At 43.7% G+C, this 24,146-nt stretch overlaps 1 protein-coding gene across 4 annotated transcripts in view; it reads left to right on the plus strand.

Moving 5' to 3' along the window:
* MYCBPAP (MYCBP associated protein) overlaps nt 1–22,454 on the plus strand; it is a 34,221-nt gene extending 11,767 nt beyond the window's left edge. The window contains exons 2-19 of one of the 4 annotated variants that reach the window (XM_072646633.1): nt 3,621–3,748; nt 4,310–4,466; nt 4,655–4,761; nt 5,382–5,565; nt 6,300–6,415; nt 9,941–10,082; nt 10,220–10,335; nt 10,444–10,556; nt 11,702–11,813; nt 12,908–13,097; nt 13,436–13,623; nt 14,530–14,676; nt 14,865–15,254; nt 15,936–16,057; nt 18,223–18,338; nt 19,348–19,469; nt 19,652–19,834; nt 22,279–22,454. In XM_072646633.1, coding sequence (XP_072502734.1) covers nt 3,621–3,748; nt 4,310–4,466; nt 4,655–4,761; nt 5,382–5,565; nt 6,300–6,415; nt 9,941–10,082; nt 10,220–10,335; nt 10,444–10,556; nt 11,702–11,813; nt 12,908–13,097; nt 13,436–13,623; nt 14,530–14,676; nt 14,865–15,254; nt 15,936–16,057; nt 18,223–18,338; nt 19,348–19,469; nt 19,652–19,834; nt 22,279–22,401 — 2,756 coding nt within the window. In that variant the 3' untranslated portion in view covers nt 22,402–22,454. Of the gene's footprint in view, nt 1–3,620; nt 3,749–4,309; nt 4,467–4,654; nt 4,762–5,381; nt 5,566–6,299; nt 6,416–9,940; nt 10,083–10,219; nt 10,336–10,443; nt 10,557–11,701; nt 11,814–12,907; nt 13,098–13,435; nt 13,624–14,529; nt 14,677–14,864; nt 15,255–15,935; nt 16,058–16,921; nt 17,081–18,222; nt 18,339–18,771; nt 18,826–19,347; nt 19,470–19,651; nt 19,835–22,278 lie in introns of those variants that run through there. The other 3 variants (XM_072646634.1, XM_072646635.1, XR_011975231.1) reach the window with 3 other exon arrangements.
* Nucleotides 22,455–24,146: the final 1,692 nt, after the last annotated feature.

Here is a 24,146-nt window from a genome sequence, read left to right on the forward strand (position 1 = left end):
GTAATAAACCTTTAAACCTATCTACCTACCTATCTGTCTCCCTATCTGCCTATCTATCTATCTATCTATCTATGTATCTATCTATCTATCTGTCTATCTATCTATTGTTGTTTATTCATTTTTCAGTCACGTCTAACTCTTCCTGACCCCTTTTGGGGTTTTCTTCACAAAGAATCTAGAGTGGTTTGCCATTTCCTTCTCCAACTCATTTGACAGATGGGAAAGGCAAACAGGGTTAAGTGACTCGCCCAGCATCACAGAACTTGGGAGTTTCTGAGGCCAGATTTGAACTCAGGAAGATGAGTCTTCCTGACTCCAGGCCTAACCTGCACCACTTAGCTGCCCTCTAGCTAGCTAGCTTTCTCTATGGAGAGATAGATATCAATACATAGATATAATTTTATTGATGCTCTTTTTTACATCACTCTCATTTCTTAATGACTTTCCATCCTCAGTAGAACCTTTCTTTGTACCAAAGAAGTAGAGTCTACATATTATACTTGCCTGAAAAATGCATGCTGCATGCTGCATTCTGCATCTGTAGTAGCTGAGGCTTGGCTTAATCTTTTGAAGTTGCTATTTGAAGTTGCTATTGGTCAATAAATCTGTTAGGATTCTGTGTCTTTCCATGTTGATTTCCTTCGTATTATTGTGTGATTTTTTTTCTTAATTCTGCTTACTTTACAGAAGTCCATGTAAATATCCCAATTTGTAAGTATCCCACACACTTTATTTACACAAGTTCATATAAGTATCCCCAAATATCCCTCAATTCTTCATAGCTCATTTTGTACTATATAATAACATCCCATTCATTTATATGTTGGAGGCAGCTAGGTGACACAGTGAATAGAGTGCTGGGCTTGGAGTCAGGAAGACCTGAGTTCAAATGGGGCCTCAGACACTTCCTAGATATGTGACCCTGGGTAAGTCACAGTTTCCTCATCTTTCAAATGAGCTGGACAAGGGAATGGCAAACCACTCCAGTATCTTTTCCAAGAAAACCCCAAATGGGATCACAAAGAGTCAGATACAACTGAAACGACTGAACAACATTTATATATCAATATTGCAACAGATTTGTTAAGCCCCTATTTCTGGTATGCATTGGGGATGCAAGGACAAAATAAAAAATAATTCCTATGCTTCATTTCTTTATTCTTCCTTTTCGTACCATTCCACAGAAACTTCTGTTTGCCTGAAAGCTGATCCTACCCTTAGACTTCACATACTGGAAGTAACCTCCACACCCCTTTCTCTGATTGGCCGGTTCCTCCCAGAAACTATATTTTAAAGGATGATACTTAGACCAACTGCATCTTCATTCCTCTCCAGATGGCACACCTGACTTTCTGGACTTTCTTTACCATTTCCTCCCCCAACCTCCTCTCTTCTTCCTCACTTTATCTCTCCCTCCCTCCATTCTTTCAATTTCCTTTTATATATTGTCTTCTCCCCTTAAAGCATGAACTCCTTGAGGGCAGGGACTGTCTTTATTTCTGCTTGTGCTGGTTTTCTCAGCAGTTGGCACAGTGCCTGACACATAGTAGATGTTTCCTAAAAGCTTGTTGATTTAACTTGACCTGCCCTCAAGGAGCTTATATTCTACTTGATTTCATCCTGTTGGATTCAGCTTATCAATACATTTTGGGAGCCAGTTTTGTCATCCAGAGTATTAACCATCTCTCCTCACTTTGTGTCATCCTCTAGTTGAATAAACCCACCATCTATGTTTTTATCCAATTTATTGGTTTAAAAAATTGGAAAGAATACATATATTTTGCTCTGTGTAGTACATGACTTAACACTTCTGTCTGGGCATGCATCTCCTCCCTCCATTTTTAGTTTTAAGCTCTCTTGATCACACCAGCAAGTCTCTGGGCAAATAACTTTCTTCCTAGTGTTCACCTAGGTATCACGTGGACTTGACCAAGTATAGAAAGGAGTAATTGAAGATACCTGAGCAGGAGAGAAACATAGTTAGAGTTGTGCATTAAGAAAATTAAGCAGTGGTTTATAGAATTGGTAAGAGTGAAAACTGGGGCAGAGAAACCATTGTCATAGGTTGCTGCCTTGTTCTCGAAGAAGACCATGACATCAGGAAGTTGATGTCATGACTTGCAAGTGAATTGAATTTAAGTGAGAGGGCTGTGCAAGGTCACCAGCCTCTCTTTCCTTTGGAGCCATCTGGGTCCAGTAGCAAGCTATAGACCAGGACAATTGGAGATGGCTTCCATCGTAATCTAGGCAAGATGATAATGAAGATTTGAATGAGACTGGTGGTGATATTTATATAGAAAGTGTTTTGCATGCATTATTTCCTTTTATCCTAACAATAGCTCTGTGAAATAGGTGCTGACATTTTTCTCCTTTTACAGATGAAGGAACTGAGGCTCTAAAGAGGCTGAGTTGTCCAAGATCACCCAAATAACTAATGTTTGAGGCAAGATTCAAACAAGTCCTTTTGTCTAACACTGTTTTCTCCAACCTCCCTCCTTTAGAAAGGGACAGACGGATTCAAAAGAAATTATGGAGACAAAAGTCATAAGATTTGGGGACAGGATACAGGTGGCAAAGGAGCAGTAAGAACCAAAAATGACGCGAGGTTCTGAATAGGGATTACTAGAAGAACTGTATTGCCACTTACAGAAATTGAAGGCAAGAAGAAGAGCAGGTTTTAGGGGAAAGGTGATAAGTTCAGTTTTAAGCATTTGACACTTTAGACTCCAACAGCGAGTGCAAAGAGAGATTCTGGCACATAGATGGAATCTGGAAAAGAGGTCAAGGCTAATGATATGTTGGGAATCATCTGGATAGAGTTGATAATTAAAGCTATGGGAATAGTCATAGAAAAAGAAAAGGGTTGAGGACAGAACCTTGACAGGGGGGAGGCATGGTTCCCATATCAGAAGAGTCAGAAAGAAGAGATAGCAGAGTGGACAGAGAATTTACTCCAGGAAAAGCCAAGACAGTTCTGTCTCAGAGAAACCAAAATGGTAGTTGGGTTTGCAGCAATATATGTGGCATATGAGGCAGCTAGGTGGCACAGTAGATAGAAGACTCCTCTTTCTGAGTTCAAATCTGGCCTCAGACATGTACTAGCTGTGTGATCCTGGGCAAGTCATTTAATCCTATTTGCCTCAGTTCCTCATCTATAAAATGGGCTAGAGAAGGAAATGGCAAACCACCCCAATATCTTTACCAAGAAAACCCCAAAGGGGTCACGAAGAGTCTGACCCAACTGGACAACAACAACAATAGCGTGCCATGACAAAGCCACGAATTTCCAGGCACTCATGTCCTTCTCCCATTCTTAGTTTTAAAGCCCCTTTTGACCAGATCAGCCAGTCTCTGGACAAACACTTGAGCTGCAACCTGCCAGACCATTAGACCTGGCGATTAACAAGTCATTGTTGACTCTTGAGAGAGCCAAATTATAGTATGTGAGGAGTGAGGGGGTGGTGGAGTGGAAGGAGAGAAGCTTCCTAGACCGCACCAGGTAGGCTGCTGTTATTAACACATGGAGGGGTTGTCCTTTCCTCCACAGAGTCCAATACAGCCCTCTCCTTTGGCACATCTGTATAATAATGTTTGCAAACAGATTATCTCTTGCCTTCCAGAGAAGAGACGAGCGAAGGTCACTGAACTCTTCACTCCTCCCATCCAGGAGGAACCTGAGCCTGTCAGCAATGTCCTGCAGGGAGATGATATCCTGGCTTTGGCCATTAAGGAGGAGGACTTAAAGAAGGTGGGGATCACACCGGGTGAGCTCTTACTTTAGAGTTGGCACTGGCATCTTTGGTTGGCACTTTTTTCCATACCTTGTGTAGTGGGTGGTTCTTTTTAAAACCGAACCATATCCACAATCATTCTTGGCCCACTCTTCATCGTGCATCCATTGTTGTCATTATCATCTTGACTCATCTACTTTAAGGGAAATACCAATTGCACACAGGCACTCATCATTTCAAATTCCAAAGGAACTCCTGAATTATATATGTTGACATCTGAGATTCTTGTAATAAAATGCTTCCTATGTAAGGAAAATAAAATGAAGTTGCTTGTGATCATACATTATATCTATGTAGGAACTGTTGTCTGAGGCTTGAAATACTTGAAAGAAACTCATTAATTTTTTCTATATCTCAGTGAAGGGTTTTAGAGACTATTCATTTTCATCTTTGTTATCTCCATTTCACATTGATATTCCAGCCCTCAGTAGTTTCACTGAGAAGGAGGTAAGAGTAGCCATTCTAGTATGTATGTGTGTATGTTCTTCCTCTGATCTTGTGGAATCTTGTTTCTTTAGCAACATATTCCCCGTCCTCCTGCCCTAGAGGAGAAAACTGTTACCCATCAAGTTTTCATTCGAAAGCATAAAATCCAAAAGGTCAAGAAGGCAAAGCATCACTTAATAGCTCGCCCTGCTACTCCTGAAGCAGCCGCAAAGCCCTTGGATTACTCTGGTAAGATCAGAATTTATCCCATCTCCAAATGCATAGGTCATCCTCAAAAACAAACTGTCCTCCTCTCAGATAGCAGGGGCGCTTTTCAGAATTTTCATGGGTGATAAAGGTCCATGTAGAGATGCTCTTGGTGATGAGTAGTTTTCAATAATTTCAGGGATTTTATCCTTCCTTTTTCCTTTTACCAGGGCCAGCAGAGGAAAGCTCTGATGGCAAAGAACAGATTCTCCCCCACAACATTTTGGGAACTCTCTATGACTTCAAGAGAATAGCAGTTGCCCGAGGAAACACTGAGGTATATTAATAAAGGGTTGTGCAGATATGGGAAATTACTCAAGGCTTTTGGTCGTCTGCCCTACCTCAGGCGTTTTTAGGCTGAAATCACCTTGAAGTGCCATCTGTCTTCCAGTCAGGGGCATGCTAGAGTCAACCTGAACTGGCTTGAGAGAGAGACCACTGTTAAATTACTTGAGAGAGAGAACATTGTTAAATTTTCAGTGGCAAGCTTTTACACCTCAAAGCTACAAATCAGGGCTTGATTTATTATTTTGGTTGTCTAGGCTTAAGAAATTGTTGGAGAAAATATTAATGGTGCATATTAAACCAAAAGTGTGTCGAGTATACATTTTTTCCCTTTTGGGGAATCTGTTGTTAAATATTTACCAGAATACCCCTGCTTACAGTGCTATATATCAGACAGATGCTTGGAGTAAGGGCAGCAGTAACTCTCTTCTGTCATATAGGAAGAACTGACTTTCATTCTGTCAATTGTCTGTCCAAGAAACCTAAAGATAAGTGTTCCCATGGAGGGGCAGATATTTTTAATGGATTGATCTGTATGAAAATTCCTGCTGATCCCCAGGATTTCCCCTATTCAAGGTAGTGGTGAGTGCAAGTGTCTCTTCTGTTCTCCAGTTAGCTGAAATGATCCCAGAAACCACCGGTGTGGACAGTGTCATCATTGCAGTACCAGAGGAGCCAAAGAAACAACCCAAAAAAGAGAAGGTAGATCTCTGGCTGCCACCTGCTCAGCATAAATCTCTGAAGAACTGGAAACGCAACATGACCCTGAGGAAGAAGCAGCAAGAAGTTCTAAGTGGTCAGTAAAGTATGGGAGCCTTAAGTCTGAACCTGTGTCCTACTGTGCTAACCTCCTGTCTAGAAAGTAGCTACTGACTGGTGGAGAAGGCCCTGGCCTTCACCCTTCACTAGCCATGGCTTCCTTAGGCTGCTCAACTCCTCTGAGCCTCAGCTTACTTATCTGTTAACAGGGGATAATGACATTTATACCAACTACCTTCCAGGGGCTAGTAATGACCAAGTGAGATAAGGGATCTAAAACACTTTGTAAACTATAAAGTGGGATATCATTATAAGCTGTTGCTATTCCTATTGATGATGCTAATTGTGGTGATGAGGTTATCCTCTCTGTCCACATCCCTTGAGCCTGGAACTGAGTTGGTTACTTCTGCTGCCGGAGTCTGTCCAGGAGTGTGCTGGAACCAGCTCAGGCCTTCTGCTTGTTATTTTTCAGTGTGAGCATTTACATTTTGGAAATCTACAAATTGGCACTTGACCTATTGTCTTATCAATGGTCTAGACTTAAGGAAATTATGGAGAAAATGTTAATAATGCAGGTTTAACTTAAAAGGTGTTTTCAGAGGGCCATTTTAAAAAAATTCACCAGCACACTGAGATCTGTCTCTTTCATAAGTCTGATAAATGTACTAACTTGGCTGTTTGTTTTGACTGCTATGGAAGGAAAAAATATGAGAGACCAATGGGGGTGGGCAGGTATGGAAGGAGGGGTGACATGTCTTTGTCTGTCAACAGAGCATCTGAAGAAACCAGTGAATCAGCTGCTCATGAATGCAGGGGAGGGCTTCAGACGGGTACAGGAAGAAAGAAGTCTGATTGAACGTTCCATTTCTGTTTTATATTATGGGAAGGTAAGAAAAGACACCTCCCACACACACACACATACTTTTCATGACTAATTTGCACAGTTCATTTTTGGGGGAAAAAGCATAGTTTGGACATTAGGGCAAATAATTTCATGTGGTAGAGAAAAACCTTGCTCCATTGCAAACCTTGGGAGTACCCAAGGGGCATCTTCTTAATAACAGCAATAATAAGCAATGAAGCACCTACCTTAAAGCAGCTAGGTCATGCAGTGGATAGAGCACTAGGCCCGGTGTCAGGAGGATCTGAGTTCGAATTTGACTTCGGTCACTTCCTAATTATGTGATCCTAGAAATGTTGCTTAACTCTGTTCGCTTCACTTTCTTCAGCTGTAAAATGAGCTGGAGAAGGAAATGGCAAACCACTCCAGCATCTTTGCCAAGAAAACCCCAAATAGGGTCTCGGAGAGTTGGACTATGATTCAGCAAGCACCTACCGTGTGTAAGGTGCTGCACAAGATACTAGAGATACAAGAACAAAACCAAAGACAGACCCTCACTTCAAGAAGGTTACATTCTGCTGGGGAAATACGTTGTTTCCATAAAGAACCATGCACTCTTCTCTTTCGGGAAGAGAGAGACAAGAGAGAGGAAGGGAGGGAGAGGGAGAGAGAGAACCATTCATTAGGAAGGTCAAGAAAGACTTCCCTGTAGGTGCTGGTACCTGAGTTTGGGTCTGAAGGAAGCTAAGAACTGTAAGAGGTAGAGGTGAAGAGGGAGAAAATTCCAGGCATAAGAAATAGCTTGTACCAATACATTTGTGGTGGGAAATGGATATTGAGTTTGGAAACAGCAAGGAAGCCAGTTTGGCTAGACTTTAGAATGTATAATAGAGAATAATCTGAAATAAGCCTAGAAAAGTAGTTTGGTGCCAGGTTGCAAAGGGATTTAAGTCCCAAGCCAAAGAATTTGTTTTAATCTATGCACTATAAGGGTTCACTGAAGCTTCTTGATCAGAGGAATGGCATAGACTTGCACTTTAGGAAGGTGTTTTTGGCTGCTGTATGGAGGATAGAACCAGGGAGAGAGTGGAAGAAGAGAAGGAGGCCATTACTATAGTCCAGTAGTGAAGTTATGAATGGTGTATGGGTAGACAGGAGGAGGTTGAAAGGAGAGATGTTGTAGAGGTGGAATTGGTAAGATTTAGTGAGGGAGGGAGAGGCAAGGGTTAAAGTTGACCCTCAAGGCTATGGTGCCCTCTCACAAGAAGTTTTGCCTGAGAGATGAATTTGGGGGGGGGGGGCAGGAATAACGAAGTTAATCCACTTTGAATATGTTGAGTTTAAGATGCCAATGGGACATCCTAGGTAAAAACATCCAGAAGTCATTTTTGGAGATTTTGGACTAGAGTGTAGGGGAGCTATTGGGACAGGTCATGTTGATTTGGGTATCATCTTCACAGAGATAATTGAACCCGAAGGAGTGGATGGAATCACCAAATCAGAGGGTGTAGACAGAGAAGGGCCCAGTACAGAGCCCGGAGAGACCCCTGTGGTTAAAGGGCAGGATGTGGATGATGATTCAGTAAAGGATACCGAACAGGAGTAGCTTTACAGGTAGGATGAGAAAACAGTGTCATGACAGCTAAGTAGGAGAGAGTCCCCAGGCAGAGAGGCATCAGAAGCTGCAAAGAAAGAGGTTCCCAAGGACGAGGGCAGTGAAAAGACCATTGGCTCTAGCAATTAAGAGGTAGATCCTTGTTAACCACAGAAAGGGCAGGCTCAGCATATTTTGGACTCAGATGCCAGACTGGGGAGGGTTTGAGAATAGAATGGAGGTGAGGACGAGCGAACAACAGTAGTAGAGGACTTTTTTTTTTTTTTTTAGAAGTTTAGCTCTCAAAAGGAGGAAAGATCTGGGATGATGACCTGAGGGGTGGCAAAGTTAAGTAAAGATTTTTTAAGGACAGAGGAGACCTGGGTGTGCTTGTCATCAGCAGAGAAAGAGACTGTAGAAAAGGAGAGACTGGAGATTTTGAAGTGGTAAGCTCCCAGAGGAAAGATGATCGAAAATATAAGGAAAAGCATTGATCTTGTCAAGGGCAGCAAAGGAGAGAGCGGGGCATGATTTAGGGGACAGTCATTGGTATTACTGAACCTTGAATTGGTACAAGAACTAAACCCTTTGGTGGCTCACTATTGTTCCTAGGTTAAACTAAAAACTCTTTACCTTGGCATTTACAGTTCTTTACAACCTGACTCTACACTACCTTTCGAGGCTCACTTCATATTATTCACTTCCTTCTTATTGCCACCTCTTACGTTCTCCAGCTTCCCTAACGACGCTTGTCAGAGGGGATTGCTTCATCCCCTCCAATGCCCACTAATGGGTCCAATCCAGTAGTTCTTATGGGAAACCTTTGCTGAGTCCCAGTGGTTAAAATGCTATCTCTCCTTAAAAGTGGCCATGTATGTCCTTATCTGTTTACATATTGTATTCCCCCCAGTACCATTGACATTCTTTGAGGAAGACCAGGATTTTTTCAATTTATCTTTGGATCTCCATTGCTTAGCATAGAGCTGTGCACATAGTAGGATCTTTTGAATAGATAGCTTTTCTATTATGTACAGCTTGAAGGGGGGGGGGGGAGAGGAGCACTTTGGGAATTAAGTGGCCCTGGGGGCATTGCCATAACTTTAAGGACATTCTCCATCCAAAAAAAAGCAAAGCTTTCTCGCTTTTCCAAGGACTCACCCAAACAGGTCAATGAACTTCTGACATCTAGAAGGGGAAACAAGCTAGCATTTATTCAGTGTCTGCTGTGTGCCAGGCCCTTTACTAAACACTTTTCTAAGTATTCTTTCTCATCTACCTCTGCACAATCCTTCCCATTGTTTAAAGATGTCAAGAAAAGCACATCCAAAGAAGTGACCTGCCAAGTGCTTTATAGACATCTCATTTGATAATAAAAATGTAACTTTCTTACTAAAATGTAAGAATTAAAAATATATATAAGTGCTTAAGTGCACTTTGAGTTGGTTTGGATTGGTTAATGAGGACTGAGGTGATTGAGTGATATCTTTAAAGTGGCCAAGGGGTCTCAGGTGACGGAAGACTTTGCATCATGAGAGAAGTCAGTTTCTATATCCTGAAAGCACAGAGGTGGACATAGCATTTCAAATAGTCTTTGAAGAAGCTAGGAAATACAAGTAGGGGAGATGAAAAGGAAACTCACTCCAGGGAGGGGGTGCAGCCTGTGCAAAGGCATAGCAGGGGACAGCCAATAGACAATTTGGTTGGAATGTAGGTAGTCCCCGAAGGGTACTCTTTCAGATCCTGATAATTCTGTATCTGTCCTAAATAATAGATCTCTCTGAAGTCTCTGTAAAAGTTAGAATTCCTTATCCCAGGAGGAAAAACATAAAAGATTTTTCCTGTGACATCACAAGGGATACTGTTTCATCAGAGAGAGGGTTTGTATGTACCAAATCAGATGTCCTTGACTTTCTGGGCTCCCCACATTGGTACCATTATGAGTTGGGGGGAGTTCAATCAATTTTTCTTATTTTCCAGGGCACTGAGGTTGATTGTGATTTCTGGAACCAGTCTGACTGTATTGGAGATGAACTAACAGGACTGGTGACTCAGTGGCCTTGTGGCTACCGACAGCCCATCATTCATGTAGGGAAGCCCCAGAGCATTCAGATGGAGTCAGGTAAGGAAAACTAACACCCTGTGAATGTAGTTTTCTTGGAGGTTCTACCAGTGATACTAGAGCTCTTTAGGAAGGGAAGGTGGGTGAAAAGATATGACTGGTCTTCATGTACTGAATGACCATGGCTTGCTCTTCAGGACTTCCATCCATGAAGGAGCCTTGGTTCCGTTTCACATGGGATAAGAGTCTCTTTTTGACTGACCGACGAAAGGAGCTCCGGTGCATCCTGAAGGAGTTGGACTTCAACCAGCCGGTAATGCTTCTGGACCTTTTGTGCCATTTTCAGTAGGAAGCCCCCAGTGAAATGCTTATGTCATTTTAGAAAAGGTGAACACATTCTCCATTTTTTTCCCCTTTTAAGGACATTGATGGCCTCGAAGTGGTTGGTAAAGGACATCCTTTCTCATCTGTCTCTGCAGAGCACTTTCCAATCCTTAAAGATGTCAAGGAAGATACATCTAATGAAGGGACTTCGTGAGTTGGTTTTAATGTCAAGGATGGGCGAATAATGTCCATTGTGGGACATCATCTCATGTAGTCTTTGTGTGTATTCCAGTGTTATAGTTCCTTCTAGAAATTGTGTTTGCATTCAGGGCCAGCCCACCCTACTAACTCTCTCTAGTACCATCACTTCTAAGCCTAGCCCTTTTCAGGTTTCTCTTTCAGCCATGTCTCTCACGCTATTGTATTCTGTAAGATGATTTTCTTGAACATCCCTTCATTAGTCATGATGAATAATTATCAAATCTCATTCTGCAAATTATCAATCATTCTGTAATTTGAAGACTTGGAGATTTTGGGAGTTTCCTCTGTTTGACTTTTGAAGCCCTTCACAGCCTGGCCCCTTCCTGCCTTTCCAGGCTTCTTACATTTCACTCTATGATCCAGTGACACTGGCCTTTTTTGCCAGACATTCCATCTCCTGACCCAGTGGCCTTTTCACTTGCTGTCCCCCATGTCTGGAAGGCTTGTCCTCTTACTGTCCCTGGCTTTCTTCAAGACTCCAATCCCACCACCTGGAGGAGGCTCTTCCTGGTCATCTCCCACTGCTAATACTTTCCCTCTGAGATTACCTCCCATTTGTATTCCGTAGATCTTGTGTGGACAGAGTTATTTGCATGTAATTTCTCCCATTGGAATGGAAGTTCCATGAGGGTAGGGAATATGTTTTTACATATTGTCTCACAATAATTAGAATTTATCTATAGTGCTTTAAGTTTTCTGAAACCTTTACAATCACTATTATATTATTGCATTTTATCTTCATAATAACCCCGGGGGGAGGTAGGTGCTATTATTAGCTCCATTTTTTAAATGAGTCAACTGGGGCAGACAAAGGTTAAGTGACAACTAGGGAGTATCTTGAGGCTTGATTTGAACTCAGGACTTCCTGTTTCCATTGTATCACCTAGCTATCACCAGTATTCAGAATGGGACCCAGCACATAGCAGGCATTTGATAAATTGCACTAAATTGATGCTGAGGATGCTATGTCTTAAGCATCTCCCAATATCATCCAGTTTTATCCTGATCTGAATGCCTCTGGCTGCCCTCTCTCCAGGTTCTGCAGAACAACATGAGCCCCCTTAAGAACAAAATGTCATTGATTTGTCTTCCAGAGATCCTTTAGCTGACTATCCCGATGTAGTTCCCATGCCCTTTCTTGGTCCTTCTTTGCTATTCTGTGGAAAACCAGCATGCTGGATCGACAGTAACCTACCACCAGGAGAGGTAAACTCTGTATATACCTCAGTGTACCTTTAAACCCAAACTGAGTCCTCCAGCTTAGCCTAGTCCACGGGAAAGGGTTGGGCCTTCCTACCCTGAAGGTGACTTGGACAAAATCACAAGGAGATGGCAATGTCCCATTTTAGTTTGGTCTGACCACACTTTCAGCTTTCATCCAAAAATGGCAACAGGACTAACTTGAACAAGAATGAAATGGAAGACTTTACTGTGGTCCTTAGAATCATAGCTTTAAATCTGTAAGGGAACTTGGAGTTTATCTAATCTAATCTGCTCATTTTCCAGATGAAGAAATCAAGGAGCAGGGAGTCTAAGTGCTTTGTTTAAGGCCCCACAGATAGTAATTGACAGAGCAGTGATTCCAACCCAGATCCTTGGATTCCAACCTCAGTGTTGTTTTCACCATCCCCCACCCCTACCCCAGCCCCATGTCCTACCCTTCTTACTTGCTGCTTTACCTCCAAGCAAGCATACAAGTCAGCCCTCCCTAAACAGGTATCTTTTCAGGGAAAAAGATTTCATAACATCCACCAGGAACTAAGAACCTTCACCAGTGGGAAGTTGTCAATTAGCACTAACTTCTAGCTTCTTAAAGAGGTCTGTTCACTGAATGGGCATTGTCTCACCCTAAGTGAGTTCCTGAGTGCATCCTGGGTCATCTCCAGTCATCCTGATTAATATCTGGTCCCTGGATTCAGATAGCTCTGGAGGAGAAGTGAGGATGGTGACCTGCACAACTCTCCCTCACTCAAAACAAAGTCAAGTGCAAGTCATGTCATCACTTTTCTGATAGTATAGTCTTCTTTGACAATGAAGGACGAATACAACCACAACAACTTCTAGCTACAGTTTAGAATCTATTTTGTCTCTTCTCCTTGTCAGTGACAACTCCTGGGGCAGTCACCATCAGAATTTTGCTTTCATAGTTCCCACTGCTCTGTTTGAGAGTAGAGTATTCCACTGGCGGAGCAGACTGACTTTCTTCTCTCCTTTCCCATAGAGGCAGATCAGCATCAATGCCCCCCTTCTGTCCCACAGAGGTAGATCAGCATCATAGCCATCCCCCTTCTCTCCCATAGAGGCAAATTGGCATTGCTGTCCGTTTAACCTTTGAGACTATGGAAGGGGAGAGAACATCTTCTGTCCTAACAGTCGTAAACAATGGCACCTCAGCAATTTGGTATGACTGGAGGCGGCTGCATCAGCCTGATACCTTTGAAGAGTTTAAGGAGAGCAGACGACAACGATTTTACTTTAATACCAAGGAAGGTGTGTGAGAGAAAATGGCCTTGGTCTTCCTGGACCAGATGGGTGTTGACCTCAGGCAGATCCCTGAAAGAAATCAAGGTGTAGTCATTGCCCAGCTTCCCTGAATCTGGTTTCTCTGTCCCTACACAAACTTTCTTTGAAAGAGAATATGCAGGTTACAGAGGCCAGAGGAAAGCTGACTTGGTATGGGGAGACTGGGCTTAAATCTTCAAGTGAGATGGTCCCTCCCAAGAGGGAGGAGTGCTCCAAGAGATGGAGGAGTGCTAGATCTGGGGGTACAGCTTCTGGGCTCAGCTAATTTAGACTTTGGGGAGACTTTGAGTCCCTGTCCTGTTCAGGTGTGATTCTTCCTGGGGAAACAAAGGAGTATATCTTCTTCTTCAAGTCTTCAAACGCAGGAATCTTCAGGGAAAGCTGGGAGTTTGGAACCCACCCAACATTGTTAGGGGGAGCTTTGCTGCAGGTCACTCTACGGGCTGTTGCCCTGAGCCAAGACGTTTTGAAGCCAGAAAGAAAGTCACTGGAGGTAAGGGACCTGGGAGTTTGGCAGCTGCAGAGGTTGGATAGATTACCCTCATGTCCTTCCTGGCTCGTATTAATGGTGATCCTATTACCCCTAGCCCAAAGGGGTGAGTTACTGATCTTTGAAAACAAGCAGCAACTTTCATTTAACAGAAAATCCTTTTTGTCCAAGGTCACAAGATCGTAAGTGTCAGTGGTGGGGATTGAACTCAGGTCCTTCAGGCACAGGGTCAGGGCTTTTTCTTTGTACTGACAGAAAAAGGGTATCTTTCAACCTTACTATGCGAAGTATTGTAGCCTGTTAGACTCTGAAGGAAGTTAGATTGGGTTTGAAAGAATCAGAAAAAAACCACACCACTTAATTGAATTACGATGGAAGATATTAACTATGATGTTCTTGCCATGCTTAGTGTCCTAACATTCATGCTATTGGGCATGTTATTTCTAGCTGGCCAGTGGAAAGGAGTAAGGAATGTTCACCAATCCCTTCCTAAGTCTGCAGATTTTAGTGAGCCTCCTATGCATTGGGAACTCCCAGTGAAGGTGATGGCCATGTGTATCGCAGGGAGAATAACATGTCTCTCTTGTAATAATAGCACTCAAATGGTGCTTTAAGGTTTTGTTTTTTTTTTAATTTATTTTTGCTTAGGATTTACAAAGCACTTGACGTATATTATCTTCTTTGAGCTCCACTTTTTAGGGTTGCTTGGGAATACCCAGTAGATTTTGCAACAGTAAGCAGCTGTGGGAGACTGTGGAGGGAAGGGGCAGACTTAGCAGAGAGGACTGGGTTGTGTTAGTGGGGATTTCACCTCCACCAGGCATCCACCCTACCATGGTTTATGGAAAGTCTGGAGAACAGAGAGAAGGGGAGTAAAAGGCTGCAAGTGCTCCCCCTTCCTTTCTTCAGGCCAATCTGGCTTCCCAAGAAGCTGTCACAATTGTGGAGGATGTGCTGAATGAGTTGCTGAGAGGGGTCTGGTCCCCACAGCGAGCCTCGTCCCCAGTTGATGCCTACCTCACTGAGGAAGATCTGTTCTGCTACAGGAACCCTCAGGTACGGGGTGACCCTGCAGCCAGCTGCAGGTGTGTAAGTGCCAGGGAGATGGCAAGGCAGCAGATGGTGCATGAGTCAACACCGAGTTAAGGCTGAGTTTGACTCTGGTTCCTAAGCTCTGACCCGTGTGTGTGTGTGTGTGTGTGTGTGTGTGTGTGTGTGTGTGTGATTCTTTATTTCTCTTATAGCTACATTATCAGCATCAGGTGATCCGAGAACTCCATGAACTGTGGAATGAATTCATGGTTCCCCCCGCACCGACCCCCCCTGAAGAGGAAGAAGCTGGCCCAGTCCCTGTGGAGGACGAAGTGATAGTCCCCAAGTTCCCCATGGGTTCTGATAAGAGCATCATGGGGGAGAAGACTAAAGGCACTGCAGGGGAAAGCCACAAGGGCTCAAAGGGGACTCCATCCAAGACTGAGTCCAAGGCACCTCTCCTGACCCGGAAGAGCACTATATTCAAGGTGATTGAAAGCCAGAAGGAACTGGAAGAGGAGGCTGTGGAGGCACCTGAGGAGTCAGACACAATGATTCCTGAGCACCCCAAGTGGAACCTTTGTGTGGATGACTTCAAAAAGGTATTGGTCTAGAAATGAACAGGCTGGGCACCAAAGGGGCTCTGAACAGCATCAGTGTGGTGCTCTCACCTAGGCTCACAGGCTTCCCAGATGAGCCTCATTCCTGGGCAGAGGGAGGTTCCCCTTCACAGGTGGGTTATAAGGGCAGCCCTGGGGGGACAGGGACAGAGGTCATAGAATGTCTGGGCTGCTTGGGACCATAGAGAGCATGTGGGGAAGCACCTTCATTTCTCAGAGGAAGAAACTAATCTCCAGAGAGGGGAACTGATGTCCAACGTCCCTCAGTAAATGGCACATCCTGGGCCTGATATTTGACTCTCATTACTCACAGTCCAGCAGGATGTGGGAGTTCTCCTGGAACTGTTGGCTTGACTTGCCAAGCTTTGGGTTATCTCTGAGGACAGATTTCCAGGATGCCACCAAAGACATAGACATCTTCAGCCTCCTGGTAGTAGTGGTGGGATGCCTATGAGACAAAACTAAGTATTCTTCCAAGAGCACTCCAATCTGTCCCCAGGGCCCAGATATAACCACACCATTCCTGGGGGAGAGGCATAAATGGAATCTCCTTCCTATGTGTGGAGTTGACATTAACAGTGTTCTGTGCCTTTCTGAGCCTCTAATGGGTACATCAGGACCTCCAGGACTCAGGCAGAGTTGCTGTCCTTTCGGACCCCTTAGGCAGTGTTGGATCTCCCTGAAGAGGAACAGAGAGAGGATGCACTTACCAGGCTCAACAAGGGGGCCCTGGAGCTATGCTTAGAGCAGAGACCACTGCAGTCAGACCTCCTGTACCAGATGTGGTATGTGCTCCCTGCCCCCCGCCTCCCTGGTGTAATACCTCATTTAAAAAAAAAAGTTTTATCAATGCCCAGACATTCCCCATCATACCACTCCCTTATTGAACCCTTCCTTGTAACAAAAAAACCCAAAAAAAACAAAAAACAGTGAAGCAAAACTGACCAATGAAATAAAAAGTGACTAGCAAAAGTATAAGCAGTATTCAGTTCCCATAACTTTCATCATCAGTTCTCTGGGGCCAGGATTGATCACTGTCATTAACCCAAACCCAGCTGCCTTAGAGGATTGGTCTTTTGCAACCTACTGTAGAGGCTAGAGCCCTGTACTTGGAGTCAGGAGTTCAGATCACACCTTTGATGCTTATTAGCTCTAGGTGACCCTGGGCAAGTCACATCACTTCTCTGACATTTGGTTTTCTTATCTCTAAAATGAGAATAATACAAGTGGTACCTACCTCAAAGTGTGGTTGTGAGGACGGCCCATCAGCATGTAGGTGAATGTCAGTTATTATTATGTTGTGTATATTTTGTGTGTGTATATATATATGTATATACATATGTATGTTATGTGTTTTCTTCTTGTTCCGCCTGCTTCTCTCTGCATTACTTCTGACAGATTTTCCGATGTTGAATTTTTCATCTTCATTGCTTCTTAGAAGACATCAATTTTCCATTGCATTAATACCGTTTGCTCATCTGTGCATCAGTCAATGGCTACCTGTTTCACTATGTTTTGTTCTGATTTATTGCTACCACAGAAAAGTGCTGCTAAGAATATTTTTGCATATATTTCATTTATTCTTTGAAATCTCCTTCACCCCACCCTGGGGAAACATGCCTAGTAGTATCTCATTTGTTTTTCCACAGGAAAAATCTCTTCCCCCTTTTTTCTCTGTTACAAAGCCCTGCCTCCCTAGTTCTGGGGCAGGAGTCTAGCCCCTTTGACTTAGGTTGGCAAAGAATGGCTCTTAACTAATTGTCCGTCCTTGGCTACCATACTTCCTTCTGTTGCCCTGATGACCTCTGGTGAGTAGACAACATTCTAGGGTTGCTCCTTCATTGTTTTTTTGATGGACAGAGGGACAGAGAGAGATTAAACTGGCATGCCATGAGACAGGGTGTTCCATGGAGTGCTACACTTATTTCTAAGTTGAATATGAGCTAAGTTTTTTAAATGGTATAATATCTTTACTGGGGAAAATGAACAATTCCAGGTAGCAAAATTTCCTCCCAGCAGAGTTATTCACTGAAACAACTCTTTGTAATTATTATACTTTAAGCCCCAATTCTTAGGGTCACCAAAGAAGCCATAGTCTATCTTTTTCCTCCTCAAACATTGTCTTGTCAGGTAAGTATGGGGAATGAGAACCAAGCCTTCCCAATTGGGACATCCTGTTTGTTGTGAGGGGTAGGACTGTCTGAGAAAATGGGCAGCTAGGTGGTACAATGATTAGAGTGTCTGATCTGGAGTCAAGAAGACCTGTGTTAAAACCCAGCCTCAGATACTTCCCAGCTGTGTGACCCTAAGCAAATCTCTTAACCCTGTTTGCCTCAGTTTCGTCATCTGTCAAGTGAGCTAGGGAAAGAAATGGCAAATCACTCCAGTATCTTTACCAAGAAAGCCTCAAATGGGGTCACAAAGAGTTAGACATGACTGAAATGGTTGAAAAATAAAACTGAGAAAATGGCCTTCCAGGTCCTCATATGAGAATGTATAGTCCAAGATCTATCCTTTTCTCTGTGACCAAAGGTAGTACAGGCCCTCTGGGACCTAAAGGACCTTTACAGGTACATGAAGATGCTGGGTGGCGAGGGTTAAATGGAGCCCCTCTGTCATCATTTCAGTGATGCTGCCCCTTGCCTGGTCTGTTGGGCTAGCATTAACCAGATTTCTACTCAAAACTGAGGTCAGTTTCACAATGAGATTATGGATGGAGTAGATCTCTAACCACCTTACCATGTGGGGTATGGGAGTCAGCACCGCTGAATTGCTGGTCTATCAAATTAGCTATAATGCATAGGACCTGACCACTGCTAGAAGGTAGTACCCCAGAATTGGGAGTGGAGAAGGCTACTGCTCCTCCAGGGTCTCTCTCCCAAACACATTGTAGGGTCTCTCTCCCAAACACATTGTAGCCTCCTGAAAGATGAATTTATTTGTTCTCTAGCTTCCAGCTGTGGCGTGATGTAATTGATGGTCTGGTGAGCCATTCCATGTGGCTGAAGTCTCTGTTAGGCCTGCCTGAGAAAGATACGGTTTATATACAGGCCCTAGAGGAACATGGTAAGATATGATTAGCACCATGGCTATCACTCCTATACTTCATTGTATAGGAACAGAAGGAGACACTGGATCCCCAGGATTTTTGTACCCTCTGTAGTTGAATCCCAGTTGAATTGAGCAGTTGTCTGGTCTAGAGCAGTGCATCTTCTCCCATCTGCCTCTTGGGGGGTACCGGAATTACCTAGCCGGGAGGGACTCCAGAACCCATCTCATCTGACTCCCTCATTTTTCAGAGAAGAGAAGATGAGGGAGGAGATGGGCCTATAGTTCAGTAAAACTAGATAGTGCTAACATGCTTTCCCATCTACTTTGCTGGTTTTTGTTGCTGTTTAGCCATTTCAATCAGGTGCAACACTCTGTGACCTCTTTGGGGGTTTTTCTTGGCAAAGATACTGCAGTGGTTTGTCACTTCCTTCTCCTGCTCATTTTACAGATGAGAAAACTCAGGCAGTCAGGATTAGGTGACTGGCCTAGTGTCACACAGCTAGTAAGTGTCTGCGGCTAGATTTCAACTCAGGAAGATGAGTCTTCCTGACTCCAGGTCAGGCACTCTGTTCGCAGCACCACCTTTTAAAAGAACTGATCCTGGGGAACAGCTAGTTCTAGGTGAATAAAGCACCAACCCTGGAGTCGAGAGGACCTGAATTCAAATGTGGCCTCACTCACTGGCTGGGTAAACCTGGGCAAGTCACTTAACCAAGATTGCCTCCCCCCTCCCCAAAAATGAATTAATCCTGTAACTCAACTAAGTAGGAAAGAGGAAGGATAGACTCAGGAAAGGAGGTGATATACAAACAGAAGTCATCAATAGACTTTAAAAAAAATTCTCATTTGGAACAAATGAGGTATTTTGCATATCAGTGCTACAGATTTCTTGTATCCAACTTCTTTACAGCAGAAATCTTGTGCCCCTAAGCAGGAAATACCCTTCAGCTTTAGAGCCAGTGGTCCCCTGCGGAATTGTGTGGAGCATGAGAAGGGTGTCACAGGAATATTTCCTCTTTAATAGAAGCAAAACCATCTGGGAAAATTGGAAAAGAAGAACGGAAACCTGCGGCCCAGGAAAAGAAGCAGAGCGGTGGGAAAGAAAAAGAGGAGAAGAAAGGAGGTGCAAAGTCACCAGGAAGAGAAGTGAGTCATAGAACTTCATAGAGTCTTTGGCCCAGGGGAGCACACTGGCTGGGGAAGATGGCAGGTGGCTGTGTCTCACACAGTGGACCTTTCTCCATGACAGCCACCATTCTCAGAGAGGCTGCTGAGGATGAGCCTGGCCTTTTTATTTATCTTAACAAAACGCTGGCTGCTTTTTCCAGGATCGTGCCAACAGCAGGAAGCACAAGGGAGGAAGAGAAGAGAAGAAATTACAGAAATCTCCAACTCGGGATGGGAAAGAAAGAACATCTCTGGAAGAATTACCTCGGGAGCAATCGGCCTCCCCCTTTGAACCGGTGGATCCTCTAATCCAAGAGAAGTATAACCAGAGGCTCTACATTGAGGTGAGGCTGGCAGAGACAGGCAGGCCCTCTTCTCCTTGGCCTCCCTACACCATCTCCTCTTCCTGTATCATCTTTTTTCTTTGCCCTTCCCCACTGCCTTTCCAGGGTCTGCTTTCTCATGATAATCCCATTTCTTGGTGGAGCACCATTATCAAGTTGGTTGAATTTCTCTAGAAAGTGAGGGTTTTTAAAGCTCCAGTGTGTGACTTATTTCAAAAGGGCCTACTCAAGATAGAACTTTTTTTTTAACTTGAAAATCAGGGAGTGAGCTAAGACCTCTTCTACTCCCAAATTCCTCCAGAATTCCTCTAGAATTAAAAAAAACCACAAACACAAAAACCATCTCTGCCAGCCAAGCACTTGTATTCTGTCAAGAAGAGATATAGGGGGAAACACACATACATGGAAAATGAAGTACAAAAACATGCACAAAGCAGTTTCTGGGACAGGGAAGGGTGGGGAGCAGGTCTACTCTGAAGAACAACAGGAAGGGGATTCCAGAGAACATAGAGGAAGGACATGGTAGAGTGGGATAGGAGTATGAGGGGGCATGGTAGCTAGGGAGTGGTGATTAGGGAAAGGAGCTTTGGCCTTAGGGAGCCTACAACCCAGAACTGTTGGGATCCTGGATGAAGCAGGTGAGATCTTGGTCCTACATGGCGATCAAGGCAGAGGTTGGTAGACTCCTAGGGTTTGGCTGATTATAGAGGCATGTTTGAAGTATCTACTGTACTGTGTCCTCAACCAATTCAGCTCTATTCCTTGGACTACGCCATTGGTTGAGTAGATTATCTCTTGAGTGTTGGGAAAGGCTTAAAGAGGGTGTTGGGTCCTGGACCAGTGACTGCTGTAGAGGAGATGATGAGTCCATGCAGGTTAAGTCCCTGGTCCTGCCTCTTGATCTGGGGAGACTTTTCAACCCATTTTTGAATTTCACGGGAATGATAAACGCCTCTCAGGGAAGAAGATTAACAAGAAAGGCGTGATACAAACTGAATGTCAGCCAGGGATCCCCAGAGGGCAGCGTTTCATCAGTCCAGAGGTGCCTGGCAGTTCTGGGCTGTCTGTCACCTTTGGTGTCACTGAGCTTTGATGTGTGCTCTACCTGTTAAGTATAGGGTTATTCCTAGAGCATGCCCAGTGTTAGCAAGGTTATGGAAAGATAAGGGGAGAGTGTGTGTGTGTGTGTGTGTGTGTGTGTGTGTATGTGTGTGTGTGTGTGTGTGTGTGTGTGTGTGTGTGTGTAGAGAGAGAGAAATGAGAGAGTGAGGGAGAGAGAGAAAAGTGGGAAGGAAGGAGGAAAGAGAAGGTGGAGACAGGGAAGAAGAAGAGAGAGAGAAAGAGAAGAAGAGAGGAGAGGAGAGAAAGAGAAAGAAAGAAAAAAGAAGAGAAGGATGTAAAACATTGTAGTCAGACACCTAGTTGGCACTAAGCATAAAATGCTGGACCTGTAATCAGGAAGACCTGAGTCCAAATCTAGACTCCAACACTAACTAGCTGTACCTGGCTGGACAGATCACTTAGCTCTTGTCTGCCTCGGTTTCCTTATCTATAAAATGGGGATAGTAACAACGTCTAACTCACAGAGTTGTCATGAGAATTAAATGAGATGATATATGTATCATGCTCAGCACAGTGCCTGGCACACAGTAGGTGCTTAATAAAGGTACATTCCCTTCCCTGGTTTCCCCTTTCCCCAAAGGTGATAGAGTCTTTGACTCTGTAGCCCCACTTTTTGGAAAAATACCCTAAGGAAATAACCTTAGAGAGAAAAATCAGTAATTGGTACAAAGATGTTCATTCTTGATGCCATCTGCAACAGCAACATATCGGAAATAAACATTTGCCCAACAATAATGGGACAGTTGAGCAAACAGAGGGAACCCAGGTCTCTCTGAACAAGTCTAATCCTCTGTCTACTGTGTCTTGTGTGTGCACGTGTATGCATGGAATATTAATTAAATTGGTATGAGTGGGTACTCTATCCATACATGAAGATGTGTTTATGCAACTGTTATTTTATATGTGTACCATCTATTTTTAAAGTTAATGCTATATTGAAATCAATTAGAGAAAGTTTAAATTCTAAACTAAGTATAAAACTTTAAAATAAGTGAAAATAGCAAAATACAACACAATAATACATAGAATATTGCAACCCCATAAAAAACTTACCTTCCTTAACAAAGACCAGAAGAGGATTTGGATGAATGGGAATTGAATTCATTAGGTTTTTGTTGTTGTTAATTTAATATGGAACAAGCAAAGCTGATGATGTTTTGTTAAAAACCAACCAACCAACCACCTTAGAAAGGGTCTTTTCATGTCCTCTGTTGCTCCTGGGGTGGCTGTCCCTCCCCTTCTCTGCACTATTTATTTCCCTTGCATTGGTGGCTTATTGGCTCCCAGGGAGAGTCTTTGATATGCTCTGCTGTCTCTTTCAGGTCTATGGACTGCTGGACTCCTTAGTGACTGACATGATGCTGCTATTTGATGAGCTTGAGACCTCCACAGCCACCCAGCAGGAAACTCTTGAGCCTCTTGAATCTTTCTCTTTTTCTGCCTGACTGTCTCTGAGCAGCCTTCAGGGAAATAAAAATAAATGTGTAGGCTTCCACAACTCCCACTGCTGCTATGCATCTCTGTAGATCTTGGAGGACTCAGGTCATTGGCAGTGTCCTCCCGCATCTTTCACCACACTCAGATCTCCCCAGGCATCAGCTGGTGCTCCCTTTCAGCTTGGTGCATCCTGTGGCAAGAGGGGAATGATGTAGCAGGAAGAAATTACCTCAGGGGTGACAAGTAGAAAAACTAGTTGATAGGGGACTGGTTGGGACATTGAGAAAGAGTCATCCCTGTTTCATCTTTTCCATCCTGGAGCTTTCCTTCAGGCTTCCCAAGCCCATGGAGCTCGAGGCTGGCTTTGTGAAGCTCCTCCTCTGCATCTTGTTGTCAAAAGCCATCATCTGGGAGGTTTGGGCAGTGGATCGTGGCAGGGCAGATCAAAAGTTACACTTCCCTCACCTGACTCTGCTTTAATGCTGTTCTACATCAATTGTGTGTGTGTGTGTGTGTTTGTGAGTGTGTGTGTGTGTGTGTGTATGTAATGGGGGGTATCTTTGTTAAAGCACATATGTAGTTAGCCCACCCTAATTGGGATAACTGGAGCTGCAAACCATTTGGGGTAAATCATCCTCACCCATTCTCCCCAAACCCCAAGACCATATACAGTCCTTTTGTTTAGTTGCATATCAGATACTTCCTACAGATACTTCCTAGCTGTGTGTCCCCAGGCAAGTCACTTAACCTCTCCCTGCCTCTGTTTCCTCTGTTGTAACTTGGGAATGATAACAGCCGTTACATCTTAGGTTTGTTGTGGGGAATCAAGTGAATTGGCATATATAAAGTGCTTTGTTAATCTTAAAGTGCTAGCTATATTAATGTTAACTATTATTATTATACTACCTAATATGGAGCCCTAGATTCAAATTTTCTTCCCCACTTACTTAGTCTCAATGAATTTTAATTTTCCTCTCTATCAAATTTTGGGTATAATTTCTGTTCCATCCCTCAAAAGGAAGAGATGAAATGTGGGTGCTGCTTAAAGTCCTTTGAAAGGAAGGGGGTGTGTGATCCTAAAGTATCTATTGTAATTATTGGGGCAGCTGGATGTTGGTGCAGTGGATAGAGCATCAGTGCAGGAGTCAGGAGGACCTGAGTTCAAATCTCACCTCAGACACTTGACACTCACTAGCTGTATGACCTTGGGCAAGTCACTTAACCCCAATTGCCTCGCGCTGGATCATCTCCAGTCATCCTGATGAATATCTGGTCATTGGATTCAGATGGCTCTGGAGGAGAAGTGAGGCTGGTGACCTACACAGCCCTCCCTCACTGAAAACAAAGTCAAGTGCAAGTCATGTCATCATTTCTCTGATGGCCTGGTCTTCTTTGGCAACAAAGGACGAACACACACATCGTAATTATTATTATCAGCGATGATGATGATGAAAGTGATAGTGATGTCCTGAGCCTTGCTCCATGACGTGTGAGCCAAAGGAGCAGCAGTGACCCTAGGCAGTTTGGGGTGTTAGGTAGAGGTTTTGAGCTTAGATAATAATGAGGTGCACTTATTTAGTACAGGGTGCAGGGCATAGGCAGAGAAGAGAGGAGAAACTTCAACCTTAGTTACAGGTTTCTGCCTTCTCACAACCTTTGGTCACCTGAGGTTTATGATGACTCTTTCATCAGCGTCACCACTGTCCATCTTTTACAGATGGGAAAATCAAGGCTCGGGCTAATAGGGATAAGG

This window comes from Notamacropus eugenii, chromosome 2 (assembly GCF_028372415.1).
Source record: "Notamacropus eugenii isolate mMacEug1 chromosome 2, mMacEug1.pri_v2, whole genome shotgun sequence".
Taxonomy (NCBI): domain Eukaryota; kingdom Metazoa; phylum Chordata; class Mammalia; order Diprotodontia; family Macropodidae; genus Notamacropus; species Notamacropus eugenii.